General features: G+C 47.2%; 9 protein-coding genes across 9 annotated transcripts; 4 read left to right on the top strand and 5 right to left on the bottom strand.

Moving 5' to 3' along the window:
• Positions 1-583: 583 nt before the first annotated feature.
• Positions 584-6,197, bottom strand: FOXG_16453 (uncharacterized protein). Its single transcript, XM_018396473.1, has 5 exons — positions 5,243-6,197; positions 4,595-5,174; positions 3,316-4,514; positions 1,795-3,258; positions 584-1,743 (listed from the first exon to the last, which is right to left on the bottom strand). The coding sequence occupies exons 1-5, from the start codon at positions 6,131-6,133 to the stop codon at positions 646-648; spliced, it is 5,232 nt and encodes a 1,743-aa protein (XP_018257387.1). The 5' UTR covers positions 6,134-6,197; the 3' UTR covers positions 584-645.
• A 144-nt stretch (positions 6,198-6,341) lies between these two features.
• FOXG_16452 (uncharacterized protein) lies at positions 6,342-7,166 on the top strand. The gene has a single exon (XM_018396472.1). The coding sequence runs from the start codon at positions 6,417-6,419 to the stop codon at positions 7,068-7,070; it is 654 nt and encodes a 217-aa protein (XP_018257386.1). The 5' UTR covers positions 6,342-6,416; the 3' UTR covers positions 7,071-7,166.
• FOXG_22533 (uncharacterized protein) lies at positions 7,131-7,250 on the bottom strand (the record flags this gene model as incomplete). The annotated part of the gene is made up of 1 exon (XM_018402948.1): positions 7,131-7,250. One exon carries the CDS (start codon positions 7,248-7,250, stop codon positions 7,131-7,133), a length of 120 nt encoding a protein of 39 aa, XP_018257385.1.
• Positions 7,251-7,937: 687 nt separating this feature from the next.
• Positions 7,938-9,399, bottom strand: FOXG_16451 (uncharacterized protein; the record flags this gene model as incomplete). The annotated part of the gene is made up of 3 exons (XM_018396471.1): positions 7,938-8,185; positions 8,638-8,733; positions 9,201-9,399. 3 exons carry the CDS (start codon positions 9,397-9,399, stop codon positions 7,938-7,940), a joined length of 543 nt encoding a protein of 180 aa, XP_018257384.1.
• A 682-nt stretch (positions 9,400-10,081) lies between these two features.
• On the top strand, positions 10,082-12,237 carry FOXG_16450 (uncharacterized protein). The gene is made up of 2 exons (XM_018396470.1): positions 10,082-10,651; positions 10,708-12,237. Exons 1-2 carry the CDS (start codon positions 10,191-10,193, stop codon positions 11,783-11,785), a joined length of 1,539 nt encoding a protein of 512 aa, XP_018257383.1. The 5' UTR covers positions 10,082-10,190; the 3' UTR covers positions 11,786-12,237.
• FOXG_22532 (uncharacterized protein) lies at positions 11,108-12,387 on the bottom strand. The gene is made up of 2 exons (XM_018402947.1): positions 12,297-12,387; positions 11,108-12,214 (listed from the first exon to the last, which is right to left on the bottom strand). Exon 2 carries the CDS (start codon positions 12,143-12,145, stop codon positions 11,810-11,812), a length of 336 nt encoding a protein of 111 aa, XP_018257382.1. The 5' UTR covers positions 12,146-12,214; positions 12,297-12,387; the 3' UTR covers positions 11,108-11,809.
• Positions 12,388-12,607: 220 nt separating this feature from the next.
• Positions 12,608-12,718, top strand: FOXG_22531 (uncharacterized protein; the record flags this gene model as incomplete). The annotated part of the gene is made up of 1 exon (XM_018402946.1): positions 12,608-12,718. The coding sequence occupies one exon, from the start codon at positions 12,608-12,610 to the stop codon at positions 12,716-12,718; it is 111 nt and encodes a 36-aa protein (XP_018257381.1).
• Positions 12,719-12,741: 23 nt separating this feature from the next.
• Positions 12,742-15,951, bottom strand: FOXG_16449 (uncharacterized protein). Its single transcript, XM_018396469.1, has 2 exons — positions 13,652-15,951; positions 12,742-13,599 (listed from the first exon to the last, which is right to left on the bottom strand). The coding sequence occupies exons 1-2, from the start codon at positions 15,878-15,880 to the stop codon at positions 13,363-13,365; spliced, it is 2,466 nt and encodes an 821-aa protein (XP_018257380.1). The 5' UTR covers positions 15,881-15,951; the 3' UTR covers positions 12,742-13,362.
• Positions 15,952-18,685: 2,734 nt separating this feature from the next.
• FOXG_22530 (uncharacterized protein) lies at positions 18,686-19,459 on the top strand. Its single transcript, XM_018402945.1, has one exon. The coding sequence runs from the start codon at positions 18,898-18,900 to the stop codon at positions 19,348-19,350; it is 453 nt and encodes a 150-aa protein (XP_018257379.1). The 5' UTR covers positions 18,686-18,897; the 3' UTR covers positions 19,351-19,459.
• Positions 19,460-19,713: the final 254 nt, after the last annotated feature.

Genomic DNA, 19,713 nt, shown 5'->3' with positions numbered 1-19,713 from the left:
AGACGTCAACTGAGAGCCCATTGAGAAGCGTTACACAAGAGGCATCAGCTCCATACTAGCAAGACAAATTTGGGCAGTGCAACTTTAGAGATGCGTGAATTGAAGTGCCCAAGAATGTATTGACCGTACTCCGTGGGAGTTCCGCTTGTCGCACTCACGAAAAACTATTGGCCGATGAACCGAAAGTCCAGTGCAGGAGCCCATGTGATAGACTGAGGACTTGTGTGACTGAATTCTACTTTGAAGACTTCTTACGTTTTCGTTTGTGAATGCGTGGGTAAAGCATTATTGGCTCTTAGGGCATTTACCAGTCCTTATGATACGATGTTCAGTCTATACACCTAGAGTTCAGTGCCCATAGGGCTAATGGATTGTCGGTCTTTGGTGAGCAAAACCAGTCCAGCCGATAGAGTCAACGGTGATGCGTACTTCGTTTTCACATTTTCCGAGGAAGGAGTTGCATATCAGCCCCTAGAAATCTATGAATATACTTGGAATTATTGCAATAACACGTTTGCTGCAGAGCAGCATGGTCCGAGAGAAAGTCTACAAAGAGAAGTATATGTAAAGGTTCCCCCCATATATCACAGCCAGTGTCAGGAACGAAGTCTGCTTGATACGCAAGAATTAATCTCAATTGAGCTATCATGGTACACTCAAGAAATCAGGGATTCTTTCGGTTGTAGTTTCGAGATTAGGCACTTCCAGCTTCACTTCCGTCAGTGTTCCCAGTAGTCTCCTCCACAGCATCGAGCTCTCCTCATCTGCCATCCCTCCAGTCAACGTTGCCCGGCTCCCTACCACAATAAGCGCTGATCTCGCACGTGTCAAAGCAACATTCATCCGACGCATATCCTTCAAGAAGCCGATCTCACAGTGCTCGTTGCAACGCACAGTGACGAAAATGATAATGTCCGCCTCGCGCCCCTGGAACCCATCTATGCTGGAAACCTCAATCTTCTGTGATATGCTAGATAACATACGCCTTAGAGCTTCGGCTTGGCGAGTGTAAGGCGTGAGTACTGCGATTGAATGAGTTGTACCTTCTTTGGTAGGAGGGCACGTGAGGAGGTTGCAGATCTGCACACAGAGCTCCGCCTGACCTCGATTTTCTTTTGACTTTTGGCCTGGCATTTCCTTTGTTTCGCAACTGATGAAGATAGCCCGCTCGTAGTCATATACAAGAGGATGGTCTTTTTCTCCTAGTGCTGTCGTTCTTGGGAACGGGAAGCTGCATGTGATAAGTTGTCTATCTGACATGCTGATTCCAGACTTCAACTTCCCCTCATAGAATTCTTTCGAACTGAAATCACAGAGCTTAGGATGCATCCGATACTGTGTGTCAAGCATCAGCGCGTTTAAACCGCTTTTAGTACCTTCAACTTTAGCTTTGGTGTAAAGTCTCTCGAACAAGGAGACGTCAAAGTCCAGAGCAAGGGCTGTTTGATTGACCGTTGGCCGGAGCTGTACATAGTCACCAACTAGTATTGCGCGCGAACAACCCTTGACAAGTGGCACTAAAGAGCTCGGTTCCGTTTGCTGAGATGCCTCATCAACAATGACTGTATCGAATTGCTCCAAACGAAGTAAGCCAATTCCTGCTCCGATGCACGTTGTGAAAATTGTATCGCTATGCTGAATCATCTGAGTCGCCTTTTCCAGCACCTTGCGGTTGGAGTAAATCTCTTGCCCGGCCATTGCATCGCAAGTGTGCCTCCGCAAGTCATCTGAAACTTTGCGTACCTATATCAAATTAGCATGTGAAGATACCTTGACGCAATTGATACAGCCTACCTCGGTAGACACCCTCAGGACAGTAGGCTGGACTTTTCCAGCCAAAGACTGCTTCTGGATTCTTTGAATATAGCGTCGCATTAAGTTATCCACTGCGTTGTGAGTTGGAGCTGTGACCAGAATGCGGGTTTTTACATCAGCTATTTGTAAGGCACATATCATCTCAACGATTGTCTCGGTCTTTCCAGTCCCTGGAGGACCCCAGAGACAAAGCAAAGGACTTGTAAGGGACAGCTGAATCGCTTTGTTCTGGCTCTCGTTCAGCTTACAGATTTTCCTGAATGCATGGATTGAGTTAGGCAATATTGGGGAAGGTGACGGGAGACCAAGAATTATGTCTGCTACTCCACAGCACTGTTCTTGATAGATATTGAGGTGCTTCACAGCATCACTCATGGAATTTGAAGTAACAACTGGGCCGCAGTCTTCTAAAACCCACGAACAGTCGGCAAAGTATGACGGAAGGGGATGAAGACACTTGAAGCGTGCACGACCAATCTCGGAGAACTCCACTAGCGCATCAATCGAGTATCTCGTGCCCACCGGCACATTTGATGGGAGGGAAGCAGTTGTCAATCGTACATGTGACGATTTCTTGGGTGTGCCAGTAGTGTCAATTCTGAAATCAATCTCGACAATGTTGCCATCTTTCGTCTTGGGATATAACTTCATTTCGTAAAGACCTGGTAAGCGCTTGGCTACGTTCTCCGCTTCTTCTATGTGATCCAACGCAATTGCGCACAGATTACGCAGTAGATGCTGGACCAATTTAGAGTCCGCAGTCATGAATCGTGTCACGTTGGGTTGCAGGCAGTCAAGAAATAAATCCAGCGCCAGATCTGTGGATCGTAAAGTTAATGCTGCAAGATCAACGATATCTGCAAGATCATTGAGAGATAAGGAACCGGGCGGAATGTTTGAGAGAATCTTTTGCAAAGGGTCCAGGATAAGATGGCCCACGGTGTTTGCCGAGAGGATAAATGCTCGTAGGATTGGAAAAAGCGATGTTTCCAACAGCAGAACCAGATCATGGTGTTGTACCCTATCGGCATCTGCAAGGAAAGGGGCGAAGGCTATTGCTAATGTTGGCTCGGTAGACAAGGTCTCAACCATCGTCCGCATCAACGTCTTAGCCTCGACCGCAGTATCATTGATATTGCTTAGAAGATGTTGAAAGCACTGTAACAAAAATCCCTTATCGTTGGTCGATATAACCATTTCGAAGACAACCTTGTGCTGATTTACCGACTCTAACCGTGTCAGTAGCTCTAAGTTCTCATTGGTAATAATTTCGATCAGCCATGAGGGGTCTGAGGGCAAAATAACATCACTACGAGTCGGGATGGAGTATTCTCTTGGTTCCTGCGGGAACAGCGACAACGTTTCCGTTGTATCGACCTGTTCCAGCCAGAGATCAAGATTCTGCATTGATGCAACGTCTCGATTGCTGATGACGTAAATCTCCTTTGTGAAGTCAGTGACATTATATTCTCAAAAGTGAACTCTGCCGAGTAAGCTTACTGCAGCGGTAACTGGTGATCGGTTCACTCTTCCGATGTGTGTCTGGAGACTTCTACTGAATTTGTCCAGAGCTATACTTGCGCAAACCTCTGCTTGTTTTCCCTTGTCGATTACGGCTTGTTGTTTCCTTCTTCTGTCTCCCTGGTTCTGAATGTTCCGGTATTCCTCATCATTATGCCCCGGCCGGGTGAGGAAGACCCACGAGTTTGATCTTTTCTTTTCAAATAACTGAAACAAATTGCCGTCGCAGTACAGTTGATATTGCATCTTGGTTGGTAGCGCCAGACGATGTTGTTTCTGTGGTCCTTGTGAATGCGGAAATGCAAAAAGTCGACCGACGTTATCGATTTGGCAATCCTGCGAGCGCTGGATTCTCTTGGGTATGTAGATGGCTAGCGACAATCGTTCGTGAGGTTGAAAAACCATGATGGTGCGATGAAACATCTCCAGGTTAGTAGCGATGGCGTCGTGGAATGTAGCGAGGCGATCCACAGAAGAGTCGTACGTTTTTTTCCACTTAATCCCTGGATTGTCCAATTGAAACTTCTCTAGCTCGCTTCTTTCGAGTATGCTGGACGAACATAAAGCATTGGTGATCAGGGCAGGCACACTAGGAGATGGTGGGACATGAGCGAGGATCCATGCTTTTTGTTCCGAGGTAAGAACATTAAAGTCAAAGAGATGCAGCAGGTTCTCAAATGACATCTGGTTCTGAGTACACCAAGCATGAGCCCACTTGATGCATTCGAACTCACTGATAGCTATATCATCCCGGGTAAGCAATAGTTGTATAGCATCAACATCATATCCTGCTAGATCCGCCTCCGACGGCAACGACAAATCGTGTACTCTTTTCTTCCCGTCATTGTGAAGAACATCGAGTATGAATGGTGGCGCATCTTCTGACGGCCTAGGAGGAGATCGCAGCCTATCTGGGATTTTGATCCGGTTACCGTCCACGCATTGTGAGAATAGACGGTTTAGCTCCTGACACTGAGCGCTCATAGGACCAGTCACTCGGGCCCAATCAAGATAGATATTCTTGACTTGACCGAGGGAAGCATTGGTGTACCTGGCAAAATACACAAGGCGGTCGTCGTCGGTAATCGGGCGGAAAATAATAGGTTCTTTGACTCCTGGGTACAAAGCTGGAGTTGAGACAGTCGATGGTATCAGGTCCTTGTCCCAGCAAACGAAAACTGAGCCAAGTCAGTAAGCCTTTGCGCTATCTGGTAAGAGTGATGTAAGGAGTGTTGATAGTGAAAGGTTCATCCCTTACATTTATCACCATCGAGATCACCACCAGACATGAAATCCGCGGCCGGCCGTATCCCCCGAGTTGAGAATACAATGCAGTCCACTAAATGCGACAGCTCCGGACGCTCAACTACCCTAAACTTCTGCCAGTCTCCAGGATGAAGACATGGATTTCTAATAACAGTAACTTCAGTATTCTTCAGAGCATATGGCTGTCCGTTCTCCTCCAGAGTGACTTTAACCGCACACTCTCCTTCCCTCAACACATTCCAAGCATCGCATACGCCAAATATAAGTCGTGACTTTTGCACAAAGATTCGACATCGTTGCTCGTCCCTCTTATTCAGCATTTTAGCGTGCTCGGCATTGATGAGGCGTTTGATCTGGGGCTGTATCTTGTCGCCTCCGTCGAGGAGCACATGCTCGGCGAGATCAGATCGGTTGATGTAGCTTAAGAAGCGGAACGCGTCACGGAAGTCGAATTTGGCATTGCTGAGCAATCGGAAGTGATCGCGCTGCTTGGAAAGGAGTGTCTCTTGAGAGATCCCAAGGGCGTGGAGGAGGATGATAGTTTCATCGTTAAGATACCCGTAAGAGAAAGGCTGGAATTGAGCGACAGTGTTAGATATGCCTGTATGATACAAGAACAAACAATCAAGCGATGCGTTACCTTAGAGTATTCGACCACAGCGAATGAATGATCCTCACCACCATTAAACTTTTTCATCGACTTTCGGAGCTTCAACAAAGCCTTCTGCTTTGCCATACGAGGATCAACTGTGACCACACCTTTATATCCGCGGTATCGGATTTGGAAGACAGACGGTGTATATCGCGCATCCCGGAAGAGTATCCGAGTTCGTCGCGCCAAGTCGTTGGCAAGCTTTGGCGCAATGAGCCCACAGCCATCAGTAAAGATATAGTCGTCGGATTCGACGTCGGGAATATCTTCACATCGATCAGGATCAATCGTCATAACGGTTGCCGCTGATGAGAAAAGCAACCCGATACGCTTGGCCTTTTTGCCCACCGTTTTCATCTTACTGAAGTCACCCAGAGCCTCGGTCTTTTTCGAAATTTCCTCTTTCGACGCAGCCATAAGGAAACATGATCTTGATTTTAGTTGACTATTACTATGCCCATAGAAATTATAGTGCACATCGTTCAATGTGATGCCAGCCCTCAAGCATCGGATGCTGTAATCTGAGACTTCTTGGCCAGTGCGGGGTTGCAGATCTGGAGCTGGGCCTTGTTCTTTTGCAGCGGGGCCTCTGACGAGAGGGCGGAAAGCTTCGAGGGAGAGGACGATGAAGCGATCTAGGGGGTCATTTGCTATGGCGCGATTTGGGGTGCTGGGTTGGAGGGTGAGAGTCATCGATTGTTTGAGTTCTTTCAGGTCGGAGTGAAGACTGATGACTTTGATAAAGCCGGCTTGCTCCAACATGGAAGGTGATGGGAGTCTGGAAATGCGAAAGGTCCAATCATTGTCATCGAGCTGTAAGATCGGCAATAATGTATGACGAAAATTCTGCAAATTCTTCACGTCGCCTTGGGTCGGCATTCTGATTCCTTTGTTCAATTGAAGTCAATTGAAAAGAACAAACGGGTTGAGATTGGTAGGGAAGTTGTGATACAGTCGCCCAATGAAATTGGATTCAAACTTAAACGGCTTATGATGATTGGGTGGTGTAGCCGTCACGCTCAACGCTCAACGCGTCATCAGGTCATCAGTGAACCAACAGGTGCCTGTGCCAGTGTAACATAGAAATGCTTACGCGCTCCAAATCCCCTCTCCACCAAGACTCTCAATCAGGCTGCGAATTGAACGACTCATCGCGGTCATCATGCCTTCAGATGCCAACATTCCGAACATTTACATTATCGGACCACAGTCTACAGGCAAAACGACACTAGTCAAAAAACTAAAGAGCGAGCTAGACTACTGGCCCGCGGATACATCGATTGGAACCCCCCAGATCATCTCCGAGGTCGCGCGATCCGTCCTTGCCAAACACAAGTTCTCGGCCAAGGACATTACTTCGTCAACTAGTAGATGTCTTGCTCTACAGAAACTGATCCTTGGAGCTCAAGCTTCGGCAGAAAAGGAAGCTTTGCGAAACTCCAGCTGGTTTATTTCCGATCGCTCTGGTTTCGACCCATTAGTATATGCAAAAAGATACGTTTCTACCGATGCGGTAGTCGAGATGCAGCTGGAGCCTGCTTGGATGGAGGTAAAGGCTAGAATGGCAAACTCGTTGATCGTGGTTTGCGAAGCGGGCACGCCTTGGTTGATGGACGATGGCGTGCGACTGATGCCTGGCAGTGAAGATGAATGGATGCAGGTATTTCGAGACTTTTGTGGGCTATTGAATGATGTGGGGTTTGAGTATTCTGTAGTACCCCGAACTATGTTAGACCTTGAGAAGCGAACTGAGTTTATACGCGCCAGATGGGTTGAAAGACGGCAGTCATTCTATCGTGGGCAAGCGATGATGTGAACGATGCTACAAGCAGGATTTGAGATTTGAATTGATCAACTTCTTATAGTTATATTGCATCTATTTGGACTTCTCCCCATCGAAGTTGTTATCGCCAAGACTATCGTAGTAGCTACCGAGGTCCTGCGACGAAAGATACCAGGCTTGATGAGGCTGAAGGTACGATTTCGCCATCGCCATTGGACCAGAACAGCATCGACGATTCTTACCCAATATTTCATGTTAGGGTGTACGCATTGGCTGAGTTCTATAACATGCCTGCCCTCAAAGAGCTGGCACTCGTGAAGTTCAAAAGAACCCTACAATATAACTCACAACCAGATCGAATCCTTGACGCCGTAGGGGAAGCATATGCATCAACAATACAGGAAGACAGGGGGCTACGTGATGCCGTCACCGAGTTTTTCTATACACACCCGAACTTGGTGAGCGAGAAACGAGTGTAGTATATCCTCCAGAAAACAAATTCTTTGACATATGACTTGTTCATGCACTGGCATAAGAACCAAGCAACACCCAAGAAAGCGAAACCTCTCTGGCCATGACTCTAGATTTTCAGATCACCGTTTTCGTGGTTCTTAGATCCCCTCGCTACGGCTAAGAAATGACAAAACGATGCTAGGAGAGAAAGGTCAAGCATCGCAATCCTCTCATATCGTCCATGTCCTCCAACCATCACCCGTATCATTGCACTGAAAAATACGATTGCTCGATAACTGCCAGCTGAGATACGGTCGATAGTTATATCAACTGCTTCAGATCGGTAACGATCGGGTACTTGTCTTAAACAAGAGTGGGTGCATAGATGCTTAACCGTCATCGGCCATTTTTAGATACGAACCTTATCTATTCTCATCTCAATCACTATCATCTATCTTGAATGATCGAGGAACATCGAGCCACCCAAACCTCATCGTCACTTCCAAACACCAAGGATATAAATTTTTCTGCCTTGTTCATGGCAGAAACCAAGCGCTTACGGTCATCGTAGAGCTCCTCTATCGACTTGAGCTTCAACTCTGTTGTTCGCGGCGTCCGACGACGGGTACCGGTCATCGAATTGTATTCCACCCATCCGAGCTTGAGTAGCCCACGATTGTTGAAACCTCTGTTTGCTATAGTATGATAAGATACGGGAAAAATAGTTAGCCGGCTCGTGCTAGTCCGCTCTACACTGGCTCTACTTACCAATCTTTTGGGTCATCTTCCCAACGGATAACACTTTCTCTTCAGTATCCTCCCACGGAAATTCTTCCTTCCTCATGAACCAGAGCATTCGTATAATCATGGTTCCCGCCAGCATGTCTAGATCTTTTCTTTTTGCAGTCGGATAGAATTCGGTTCCCCGCTCGTCGATGTGCGGCGTCACCGTGCAAGCACCGAATGTCAAAGCCAGTAGAAGCATCATATCACATAGCGGATCACCCAAGCATTTGATCAAACAGCTCTTGGCCCGATTGATGTGTCGGACCGCCATCGGATCTGTCTTGGTATAGTTCTTCTCTAGCTTACCGAACCCTTCCTGTATCATCTGGGGCACTTTCCTGAACGGTAAATTGCAACCTACATTGATCCTTCGCTTCCTGCTTGTCTTCATGGCGGGTTCCCCATCCGCCGCCATAATTATCAGACGCAGTTCCGCTGCCTTGGCTTCTCTTTGAGACTGTTTGGTGGTCCAGTTAATACTATGACTGGCCGCTCGTGACGCTGGCCATTGTCGAGTTGAATGACGCGCCGTGATGTCAGCCGTCGGCAATGGTATCCAGGAACCCAGTCTATGCCAGCCTCTGCCATCTGGTTTGTGATTGCATCGATCCACTCGCGGGCCGTCACACTTCCCTCTCTCGTATGGCGCATAGCTTCGCCGAGCATGGATGGCCAGGTGGCATTCTTGGATATGATCACGGAGCTAGTATCGGGTCTGCTTTTGAGCTGCGAGCTTGATCTCTTCGCTGTGCTTTGACTTCACATAGGCTAGTAAGACCTTTTCGCTGATAGAGCGAATACCACAATGTTTACAGGCCGAACCCTTGTATACCGTAAGGTTTGGGTGAGGCAGCGAGCGGTTTGATCGCAGTGGAAGTGTCTCTGGGTTTGGAAGATCGAGAGAATAGATTAGAGGCTTCAAACCACGGCGGGCAGACTTGGGTATATGATGCCTGTCGCCCGGGTGACGCGGCGCGCACGTAGGGTTAATGGCGAAGCCGCATTCGATACAAATTATTGCTGGCTCTGGCGAATTGTAGTACAAGCCGAGACTCTCGAGCTTTTGGAGCTGACTCGGCCGCAATGTAACAATAGCATCAGTGTACGTCGCGAGGCCTGTCATATTGATAAAGTTGAGAAGGCAGCAAGTGTTGTTTATATTGCGCAGTAGTGCTGGGTGAAAATGTATCTTTTGTAAAACTTGGTTGTTTCTTATTGAGCTGAGAGTTCTTCTCGGGCTTATATCTCTAGATGATTGTATCTAGGACTTTGAACTTTAAATCTAGGACTTTCAGACTAACAGTCTGAACCCTGAAGGGAAGGGGGATTCCCGGATTTTCCAACAGCAAGAGGATCGGATACCCTCTATGAAGTCACATTTAGCCAAGAACAAAGAGAGAGCTTGATCGCTACTCCCTTCCTCTTAATCGGCATAACGGAAATTACTACACGCTGTGAAGTCTACGAGCGGGGTGGTCTACATGGTTGGCACGGGCCTTCGTGGAAGAAACGCGGCGCGTTTCGCGTTCTCGGTTTACAGGCCCAGATGGAAATGCGGCGCATTTTCCAGAGGGGAAATTCGGGGTAAGAAAATGGAGATTCTGATTGGTGCAGAAGTGGAAATGCGGCGCATTTCTGGTCTACGTGCTTGATTAGGCGTGCACAGATCATGTTCTCACAGTGTCAATTATCCCTGCTTCATACCTTTCAAATGGTCTGTTCGCTGGGTTTAAGTTCAACCGAACTCCGAATGGGCCACAATCCGCTGCCGCGGAAGGTCGCTCCAAGAAATCACCGTCGACACCAACACATGGGATTTCATGCAAACGCTGACAGCCTCAGCGTTACTTTCTTTGAATCTGCTGATTCGTCACCAGCTATGCAGGACTTCATGCATAACATTACCTCCTAAGAATGCTGCTCGAGCTACGTCGCTTCATTGTGGCGCGATGGACGTCATTTATTCTCCACCTGTCCACGCTCTGGGGCCTTCTATTGATTGACCGAGTCACGCTTCCCACAATACGACAACCCGACACACAGACGAATGAATCTATCAGTCTCACAAATGAAGATACTGCCAAAGCCCAAGTTGACCAGGACAGGCCAGGCCATTTCCCGCCCACAGAAGAGCAACTTGATGAAAAGATCGAAAAGTTCATCGAATCCATCAGCGACGATGCAATCTGTCGCCTGGCCTCTAAACACAATGATCAACGGCTTTGCAGTGTCGTCAGGCGCGATAGAGGCAGCTTCAACGTCTGTTTCTTCGTTCGATTCGATGGCGATGACATGATATGGGTCGTGAGAATTCCTCTTAAGCCGGTTGTTCACAATGTATGGGACAAAGTACAGAGCGAGGTTGCCACAATGCGGTACGTGATCTTAGGATCCCCTTCCTTGACAATAGCTAACGGGACTGGCGGTACAGATATTTAGAACGCAATACAACGATTCCCATCCCGCACGTCCACGCATACGGCGAAGGCGCAGAGTTGATAAAAGGTGACTCAACGACACAAGCGTTCCTAATTTGCGACTACATTTCTGGTCAGTCGCTGGACATAAGAATTCTTGCCAAAGCAACAAGGGAACAGCGAGAGCAGTTTTACGCCGACCTTATCAACATCCTAGTACAGCTCCATGAGCTGGAGTTTCCTACAGCGGGCTCCCTGATGCCAAACCCCGAGAATGAATCAGAACCTGTTGTTGGTGGCCTCCTTTCTATGGCTGCAAACGAGCTCCAAAGATGTTGCCAGGAACAAGGGAGTGTGAGAACTTTCACCTCTGCAAAACAGTACATGGCCTACCAATATGACATATTATCGGAAACATACCGCCTCCCCACTGAAGACCTGTCCTGTAAGCAGGCGCAGATGGAATTGTTTGCACTTGACAGCCTAGCAAACCAGTTCCCCAAGTTCATCCGTTCGCAATGGTCCGACGGCCCCTTTGTGCTGGCTCATCTGGACTTGAGATGCGGTAATATCATTGTCACGGAAGATCTTCGTGTTAGTGGCATCATAGATTGGGAGTTCGCAGGCACAATTCCGCGGCATTTATTCACGCCACCGCCGTGGATTACTGGCCATGATCTTGATGCAGCGGCAGCGATTCCGCATCACAGGACCTACCCCGAGTTTCTCGAAGTGCTAGAGGAGAAAAGCGTAACCTCCAGGGGCTGTGCCAAACTCAGAGATCATTGGAAAGATCTACCGGATTTAGCGTTCCCCATCGCCCAGATATTCCGCCATCCTTCCAGTCTCATCCGTGTATACTACAAATTCATTTTTCCCAGGCTCTTTGGAGGTGATCGTGCCAGCGTCGTCCCCGAGTTTTTTGAGCGCCAAAACATTGCAAAGACACTTGCAGTGGAGGTCAAAAACCGAATTGAGGAGTCGAGACGATATACTCAGTATCTAAAGGATCAGGGACTATTCGTTATTGACCAACGATCCCAAGCAAACCAGGCGTGGCTTGCTAAGGTAGAGCAAATTAGGAACTCATAGAGTAGCGAAACGGTACTATTACGCCTACACCTGCAACTGCCGTTCCTTTAAAGTTCGCTCTTGACTCTGTAACTCGTTTAACTTGACATACTGCAATTGGATCGCCTCCCTTATCTGCAAGAGCCTGCCTTTCAGGAACTCGAGATTCTCATCTATATCGACAACATCGGGCTTGCCCCTGCGTTTCCTAGAGCTAGATGCGCTCTGCGACATCTGCTCCCGGTCGGATTTAGAAGCCTGTTCGATGAGGTCCATCGTAACTTGATATTCGTCTTCCTTCTTCTGGATCTCCTGTAGTGACTCGCTAATCCGCTTCTGAACCGCCTCGAGTTCGGCGATTGTTGGTTCAAAGGAAGACATATTTGTCAAGCTCGAGGGGGTAGTTGACAGTTAGACTGCACGTTTACCTATTGGAAGGAAGGTGCGACCCTAAGGTAAGCAGAAACAAGGGTCAGTAAGACACACGATGTAAGCTTTTGATTGAGCCTGGGTCTCGTGTCAATAAACTCACTTCTAGTCTGAGGATAGAAATAGATATCCTTCCAGAGACGACCCCGCCTGGTCAGAGAGGGGAGAAATGTGGGTGTAGTAGCCGACGGGAAACATTGTTTCTGGAAACCTGAGGCAAACAAGCTTTCTCTTTTACTCTTCGGACTTAGGTCCGGCCGTTCTCCAAGAACGATGATTGGACATGGCGGGTTGACTTTGTCCTATCTCATGAGTGCCCACAAGCCTGCACCGCGTACCTTGCCCCACACCACCCCTAGCTCAACTCAGCTTAGAGCGGCAGGTGTTAGAAGTGGGGCATCGATCACGATCATCATGAATAACTTCACGGTCAGCGTGAACGCCATATTGCAGGCAACAGTCTGCTGCCTGAAAGATCAGCAGGTCGAACACAAGTATAAGAGACCGACCTTCGTCGTTCCTTAGAGAGAAGAGGCAGCGCAATGAAATCTCTTCTGATCACACCCTCCGTTGCACAACTCGTCTTTTGGGAAAGCTTCTTGGAATGATACGCTAGGCTCTATATGGGTTAGTAGCCATACGCTTCCGAAAATGGATGGATTTTGTCCGAGAAATTCATGATTGGCTCAACTTTAGCCCCACCTTCCCAAAAACAGTCAGATTTTGTCCATTAAATTCTGATTGGCTGCAACACTTGAGTCGACAGCAAGGTCAACAACTTGCAAGACGAATATAACCACAATGACGAATATGAACTTATCGATACAAAGATAAATATAAGTTTAAAGACCTTATTGTATACATGAGTTATATTATTAATAGGTTTCATCGTAGGTTTGGGGTCTAGTGTGAGTCGGCAAATATATGATGGGTAGATTGTTGTGAGCCGTTAGGACAAGCTTGGGGTCCCTATACAAAGAAGAGGTAGTTTAAGCCGGAATCTTGGTAGAACTTGTTAGATTAAATTGCGCCAGCCTCAGATGACGTTAAAAGGCCCAGAATTCTATCCAGATTAAGAGGGACACTCAGGGAAATGGCTTAAGCTCAGGTTATATTTATATGGGACCTAAAGCCCATGTTTACGAAAAGATTTTCTTTAATATCAATACTTAGTTGATGCGGAAAGTCTCAAGAATATGTAACGACTGCTTGAGAATTTGCAACTTTTTCTCGCAATCTAAACGCTGTCTTGCGTCCTTCTTCTTTTCTCCTGCAATATCGGCGATCGTTTTTGCCGTCTGTTCTGACACAATGTTATGACTAAAGATCTCATAAGGCACTCTGTCAAGAAGGCCATTATGTATCACCATGGCGTTGACGTAAGATATAAGTGAGATCAAAGACAGCTATGATATAATGAGCTTGTGTGATTTGAGCACTACAACACTTTAGACTCACCTTGTAGTATCGCTCGATCATCAGGATGTTGCGGCGCACTGCACCTCGTTCTTTGTCTTGCAGGTATCTCGACGATGGGTCAGTTCGCACATGCTCATTAAAAGTTGAACCCGAAACAACTTCTTTGACGCGGCTCATGATAAAGTCAGCAAATTCGTCCATAGGCTTTATTTTCCAGCCAATGGTTCGACAAGCTCTCTCTAAGATTAGCTCAAACACCCCAGATGAGAGAGTGTCTTCGACCCGTTTTGCAAGAGTCCTTTTCGCGTAGAAGCTATTTGGCGCAATTCGGTTACTAAACTCTAGCGATTCATCTTGAAACTCCCTCAGAAAATCGTGGAAGGCGGGATTTGTCCCCTCATGACAAGCAAGAAGTTCCTCAAGTTTTGCCTCAGTACTCAGACGGAGCTTGTCAAGGCGGTCCTTGATGATAAGGTCTTCGAGGGACTGTAGCAGTGATGAATCAACGCAGTGTTTCAGTGCCAGGTTGACAAATCGAGTTACTGAATCCCAGACAAATTCCAGATGACGATGAGCGATGGATCGCCAGCGTGAAGTTTGGTCACGATACAAGTGCGAGACCATGGCAGGGTTGACATCATCCAAGCTTTCAGTCCCTCTCCATCGGACAGCTTTAGCTAGGACCTGAGTTTGGAACTCATTGAAACTGATTTTAACTGGGGATGAGAATGAGTTATACTCATTGAGGATTTCTTCACGAAGGAATGTGGGCGCTGAAAAACCGGGCCCGTCATCGCTGTTATACTCCGACTCTGGAGCATCAGCCTCGGCAGCCTCAGACTCAGCCTCAGCTTCAGAAGTCCCAAGCTTAGCCTTGGATTCAGCAGCCTCAACTTCTGCCGCAGCAGCAGCAGCTTCGGCCTCGATTTCTGATAGCCGATCGAGCAAGTCTCCAGACCAGGGCACCTTCTTGCCTGGATCGGACTCATCAAGTTCGGTCTTCTTTCCTCTTTCAATCATCACTGAAACAAAGAGTTGGCCCAGAGCTCGGGTCACGGCTTGAAGTCGCTTGTCCTGACTTCTCTGTTCCGAGTCTTCAGGGTCGTAGAAAAATTGCTGCAACTGTTTCGATGCCGTGCCCTCTCCATAGCGACCAGACACGGCGTTAGTGCATAGTTCCTGGAAGTGTCCAGCCATTTGCGATAGATAGTTTCGCTGCTCCTGTTCAGTTGTCCTCTTCTTCCCCAGTTTATCAATCTTGAGACTGAGGCTCTTGATCTCTGACTTCACCTCACTGATCAAGTCTCCAAGATGAATTCTGATTTGTTTCGCCAAGACCTCACTGAGTCGAGGACGAAGATTAACGACTCCCTTGCAGGAACTGTCGATCTGGGGCCAGCCTTTTGCGAAGAACTTTCTTTCGACTTCATCTCGATTATGGCCCTTCTGCCTCTCCTCGTCCGATAGGTTTTTAAGTGCATGCCAGCCGTACCTGGGATTCCATTTCGTTCGGCCGTTGAACCTGTCCATTATCAGGCGTGAGGAATCTATATTATCGAGATGAGTAAAGATTCCGAGGGTCCTTTTCCCGGCAGGATCAACGTCAGGACACGCTACTTGTGAAGGAGCAGTCTGAGTCGCCCAAGTCGTGGAACCCCGCATGATGAGGAGCAAACCGTTGCGTGGCTCCCTCAAGTAGGGTGCAACAATTTCTTCAACGACATGTCGGTCTTTCTCGCTCTGAGTGTCGGTTGAAGACTGAAAGAACCCTGGCAAGTCCACTAATGTAAGAGGATGCTTTTCAGGTCCTAGAATGGTGATCCTCAATATGTTCCTACTAAACTGGCGATAAGATGAAGGCGCGTTTGGAGTGCCCAGAATGAGTTTAGAGGCCTCTTTGATGGAGACTCTCAAGCCTTCAGGATCTAGCGGAGAAAGCTCTTTTTTGAAACCGATGAGCGCGTCATCATTGAGACCTTTCTCGATAACACTAATAGTGATGGTGATCGACTCCAGTTCAGACTTGCGTTGAACCAGCTCAATTGGAAACCTGGTGCAAAGATCCTCGTGCACCGGGAATGGGATCTTGCAAATAGCTTCAAGAACAGAGCTTTTCCCGCTGCTCTGATCTCCTACCACGACAAGTTTAGGTATGAGTTCCCTTTCCAGGCCAGCCTCTTGGAGGCTGTCAACAGCGTCGAAGACGTCTGCATAGCCCTCCAAAAGTTCATTCAAGGGGGCTGATGAAGCAACGGGAGGATTGGACATGGTGTTTTTTCTGGCTGGTGCTTGTAACACTACTTCGATGTAAAGGTGATGCGTTGTAGATTAAAAAAAAGCTGGACCAAAGTTATCTGCTCTGAGTAGTGAGGAATGGGCTCTATTTATGGTTATCTGGGCAGTGCTTGACCGCTGATAAAGACGTGAAAGACGAGGCTTCATCGTACATACAACTTGCGTACGTCTTGTGTCAACTTCAAGTTTTGAGCCAGGCTGGTGCGTTGCATATGCGAGGGCATTTGGATTTCGTCCAATCACGAAGCAGCCAGCCATTGTCCTCTGCATAAGCCTGGTTTACAACCATGTAACCCCAGAGCCTATCAATTTAGAGCCTCGTGATTATGCGAGGGCATTTCATACGTCCAATAAAAAGCGTTACCATATCGGACCTATCAATTTACGACACGTCTTTGTGGCGGGATCTGAGTCTCTACTTGACCAAGTCGAATTTGCATTTTTCATGAATCTCACCACCATCCCAACGCTCATCATGTCCGCAAGCTTGGTAACATACACTGCAGCGTCGAGTAGTGAAGTGTGGGAACAGCTGAGGCCTGCGATCACGCATGCCTGGCTCAATCGGGCCGCAGACTTGAAGCACCTAAGGTCCATCCTTCGTGAGGAACACAACATCATTTCTACGTAGGTACTCGCTTCATTACAGTGACCAAAAACCGGCAGCTAAGTCGAATTCCTAGGGAAAAGACATGCAGGACTCGTCTCAAAAATTGGGGGTTGTCAACCTATAAAAGACGGCAGGATGAAGCGTCTGCAAAGCCTTTGATACAACCTCCCAGAAAACGGAAAGGCAGCGCTTTCCGAATGGAGAGACGCATTGATCAAGTTATTCGCTCTTCAAGCCCCATAAACAAGCAACCCGCCTCACCGACAGCATTTCGCTTACAAGAATTTGTCCTGCACTCGATCGATGTCTTTGTCGGTCATTTGTTTCCCAAGCCTCTTGCTACGACTACACAGCTGAAGGCCCGAGATTTGATACATCCAAAGTACAATGAAGACTATAGTCTCTCTTGGCAGAGTGTTGCCGACTTATATCAAGCTGCAGAAGGATATTTCAGAGGCGAATGTTTTAGGAAGTTCTCTAGTACCATTGGAAGGGCCCATTTGGAGTTGAACTTCCTTATTGGGCTTTCTGTCTCTCAAGCACAAAACTTTCAACAGATTTGTCAGCATACAATGATAACCAGATTCTGGCGTATTTGCCACAGGCTTATCAAGTTGGACATTCTGTGGCCAAAATATGAGTATTCCTTTTTGATGGATTTCCTTATCGAGGTCGAAACGTTGGTGAGCTGGTTCCATGGTCCGTCGCATCCATTTGCTCGTCTCCTTCGAGGTATAGGGAGATTGGAAAGAAAATATCTGAAAAATGTTCTTAAGATGGGTGCTTCTAGAACCATTAGTATAATGGCACCAGAAATGGATGAACGACAACGTAGGATGGTTTTCTATACTTGGTCAGACTTTACCTATAAGAGATAAATCTCAGATGCTGCTGTTAGCTTGGAAAAGTCCCTAATGCCTTATCTACAGATCCTATATTAAGTGTTTCAGCCAAAAGTAGTAACTCCTGGTACAGTATAGGTAACACGTAGGTGATTCGATGTTTCTGTCACCGAAACTCACTCGAGCATTATCATCCAAGCCCGAGAACATCCGCGAGATGGACTCCGCAAGTTCCTCAGCCATGAGCCTTGAGGATAGTCGTGGTGAGGGTGCGCAGGGTGCGGCGGCGGCTCCTTGCCAGATTCAACTCTAAATAACACATATCAAAACACTCTTAGCGTTACTTATATACTATGGGCTTCTGGTGAGTCTTGGAATCTTGTTATGAATGATAGGTTGATGGGCTCATGGCAGGAGAGATAATGCAAACTTTTAAATGTGGCAGAATCAAGGATGATGTATTAGCATTCGTATAGTGTAATAATTGAATATCTTCTCGATTATCTGTAGGCTTTTATTCTGTATGGCTCGAAGTGATCAACAGGCTTGAAATCCAAGGCTGAGTTGTTATTCCAAGACCTTCAACGCGACGAAGAAAGTTGGTCGAGAGCCGTATTATTTCCTTCTTGTTGAGGAGCAATCAAGTAGAACGGGATATGAAAGACCTGGCGTTGGGCACGTGGATGCCCGGTATGTCTTCACAAATGGCGATGTGGCAGATCTTCCGCAAAATTCAGAAAGCTTGAACTTGATGTCATGTCCGATTATAAATGACTTCCCGTCTGGATCCCAGGACAGGTTTCCGGGGATGCCTTCTCTCTTAACAATTGACTTGGCAAAGGCTTTAAGCTCAATGATTTCTCCGAATGGGGTATAGCATAAGATTCGTCACCCTCGCTGTCTGAGCTGTCGCTGACATTGCCATCCTCTCCTAGTTGCAGTTGACCGAGCAGATAATATATGCTGCATCATCTTAATCTCATCGGATCCCAAACACAAGTTATATACCTCCTTACGCTGCCGAGACGGGTATTGCAGAGCGCGAAATACGAAGCAGATGAATCTTTTCCATATTGCCAGATACTTCTTAAAGCTTGGTATGACCCGGAATCCATGCGGCCAAAAAGCATCTTTAGCATATGTATTCAGCCAACAGCGTGAGATATAGGCAGAGACCCAAACAACTCAACGTAATCAACTCGTTGATCAACTCGTTGATCAACGGCCAACTCAACCAACTCAATGGAGGACTTTATTAGTAAGCTGCCAACTCAATATTACCTTGAAATTGATGGATCTCGTTGATTTCGTTGATATAAAGTGGGTCTACTAGCCACCGTTAGTGACTGTAACTGCGGATTGGTATAAATCCTAACAGCGACCCGTAACTAAGGCTATGTGTGGCTTGTACGTATGGCAGATCACCTAATTTCCCTGGCCGCCACCTCCTTTTAGCCTCTGTTCTGCCCTCAATTCTGCTTCCAACTTCCACATCGATTTCAACAGCTACACCGATTGCATTGTGTAACTAGTTCAGGATGAGTATTTTGTCAGATTCTGACGCCATCACTGCTGTTGACGATGATGGAAATTTTAGGTCGTCTCCAGCGCCTTCTACAGCTTTCACGCCATTCTCGCCAGCGCGACGTTCTAAGTCCACCTCGCCAGATTCCACTACCAAAGAGCGACAATATGAAGAATCTCTTTGGCGCCATTTCCCTGGGTTCACGTGGTCTCAAAGGGTTAGAGATACTAATTCCTGGGCCTGGGAGTATGGGTACGATATCCAGAAAGGCAACGACAGGAAGTGGGTTTGCAAAATTTGCATCCGCAAGAACACTCTTAAGCCAAAGACCTTCACATCAACGGGCATCCAAAATACCCTAAACCACCTCTATGACGATCACAGGATTTGTGCGCCTGAAGGGAAGACGAAATCAGCCTCGCAGCTAAGAGCAGAGGGCCGGAAGTGTGAGGGAACGATCATGTGACTTTCATATTTTATGAATAGTCTCACTTTATGAATTTGTGTAAATAGCTTAAGTCAGAGCTTTCCTTAGGAATCTCTTTCTCTCCTTGTAAACAATCATTTTACCCAAGTCGCACCCGACCTCGTTCGTGCCCTTGTACCGTCACAGGAAGGCCAAGGGACAGTCATCCATCGCCGAGTTGATGAAGCTTGATACCAATAAGCCTAGAGAACAAGCAATTGCGAATGGCTTCATCAAGAACTTCGACAAGAAGCATTTCCAACGACTTCTAATGGAATGGATCGTGGAGGCCAACCTCTCGTTCGAAACGGCAGAACACGACAAGCTCAGGAAGATTTTCGCATATCTGAACCCTTGCGTGAA

This window comes from Fusarium oxysporum, chromosome 14, assembly GCF_000149955.1.
Source record: "Fusarium oxysporum f. sp. lycopersici 4287 chromosome 14, whole genome shotgun sequence".
NCBI lineage: Eukaryota > Fungi > Ascomycota > Sordariomycetes > Hypocreales > Nectriaceae > Fusarium > Fusarium oxysporum.
This window is presented reverse-complemented; position numbering and strand designations above follow the sequence as displayed.

Excerpts from the sequence above, each read along its gene's own strand:
- FOXG_22530 (XM_018402945.1), top strand. The coding sequence starts at position 18,898 with ATGAGTATTTTGTCAGATTCTGACGCCATCACTGCTGTTGACGATGAT.
- FOXG_16450 (XM_018396470.1), top strand. The coding sequence starts at position 10,191 with ATGCTGCTCGAGCTACGTCGCTTCATTGTGGCGCGATGGACGTCATTT. Across the intron at positions 10,652-10,707 it reads AGCGAGGTTGCCACAATGCG|ATATTTAGAACGCAATACAA; the intron begins GTACGTGATCTT and ends CTGGCGGTACAG.
- FOXG_16449 (XM_018396469.1), bottom strand. The coding sequence starts at position 15,880 with ATGTCCAATCCTCCCGTTGCTTCATCAGCCCCCTTGAATGAACTTTTG. Across the intron at positions 13,600-13,651 it reads TGATCGAGCGATACTACAAG|CTGTCTTTGATCTCACTTAT; the intron begins GTGAGTCTAAAG and ends ATTATATCATAG.
- FOXG_22532 (XM_018402947.1), bottom strand. The coding sequence starts at position 12,145 with ATGTCTTCCTTTGAACCAACAATCGCCGAACTCGAGGCGGTTCAGAAG.
- FOXG_16452 (XM_018396472.1), top strand. The coding sequence starts at position 6,417 with ATGCCTTCAGATGCCAACATTCCGAACATTTACATTATCGGACCACAG.
- FOXG_16453 (XM_018396473.1), bottom strand. The coding sequence starts at position 6,133 with ATGCCGACCCAAGGCGACGTGAAGAATTTGCAGAATTTTCGTCATACA. Across the intron at positions 3,259-3,315 it reads GATCACCAGTTACCGCTGCA|GAGATTTACGTCATCAGCAA; the intron begins GTAAGCTTACTC and ends GACTTCACAAAG. Across the intron at positions 1,744-1,794 it reads TCCTGAGGGTGTCTACCGAG|GTACGCAAAGTTTCAGATGA; the intron begins GTAGGCTGTATC and ends AATTTGATATAG.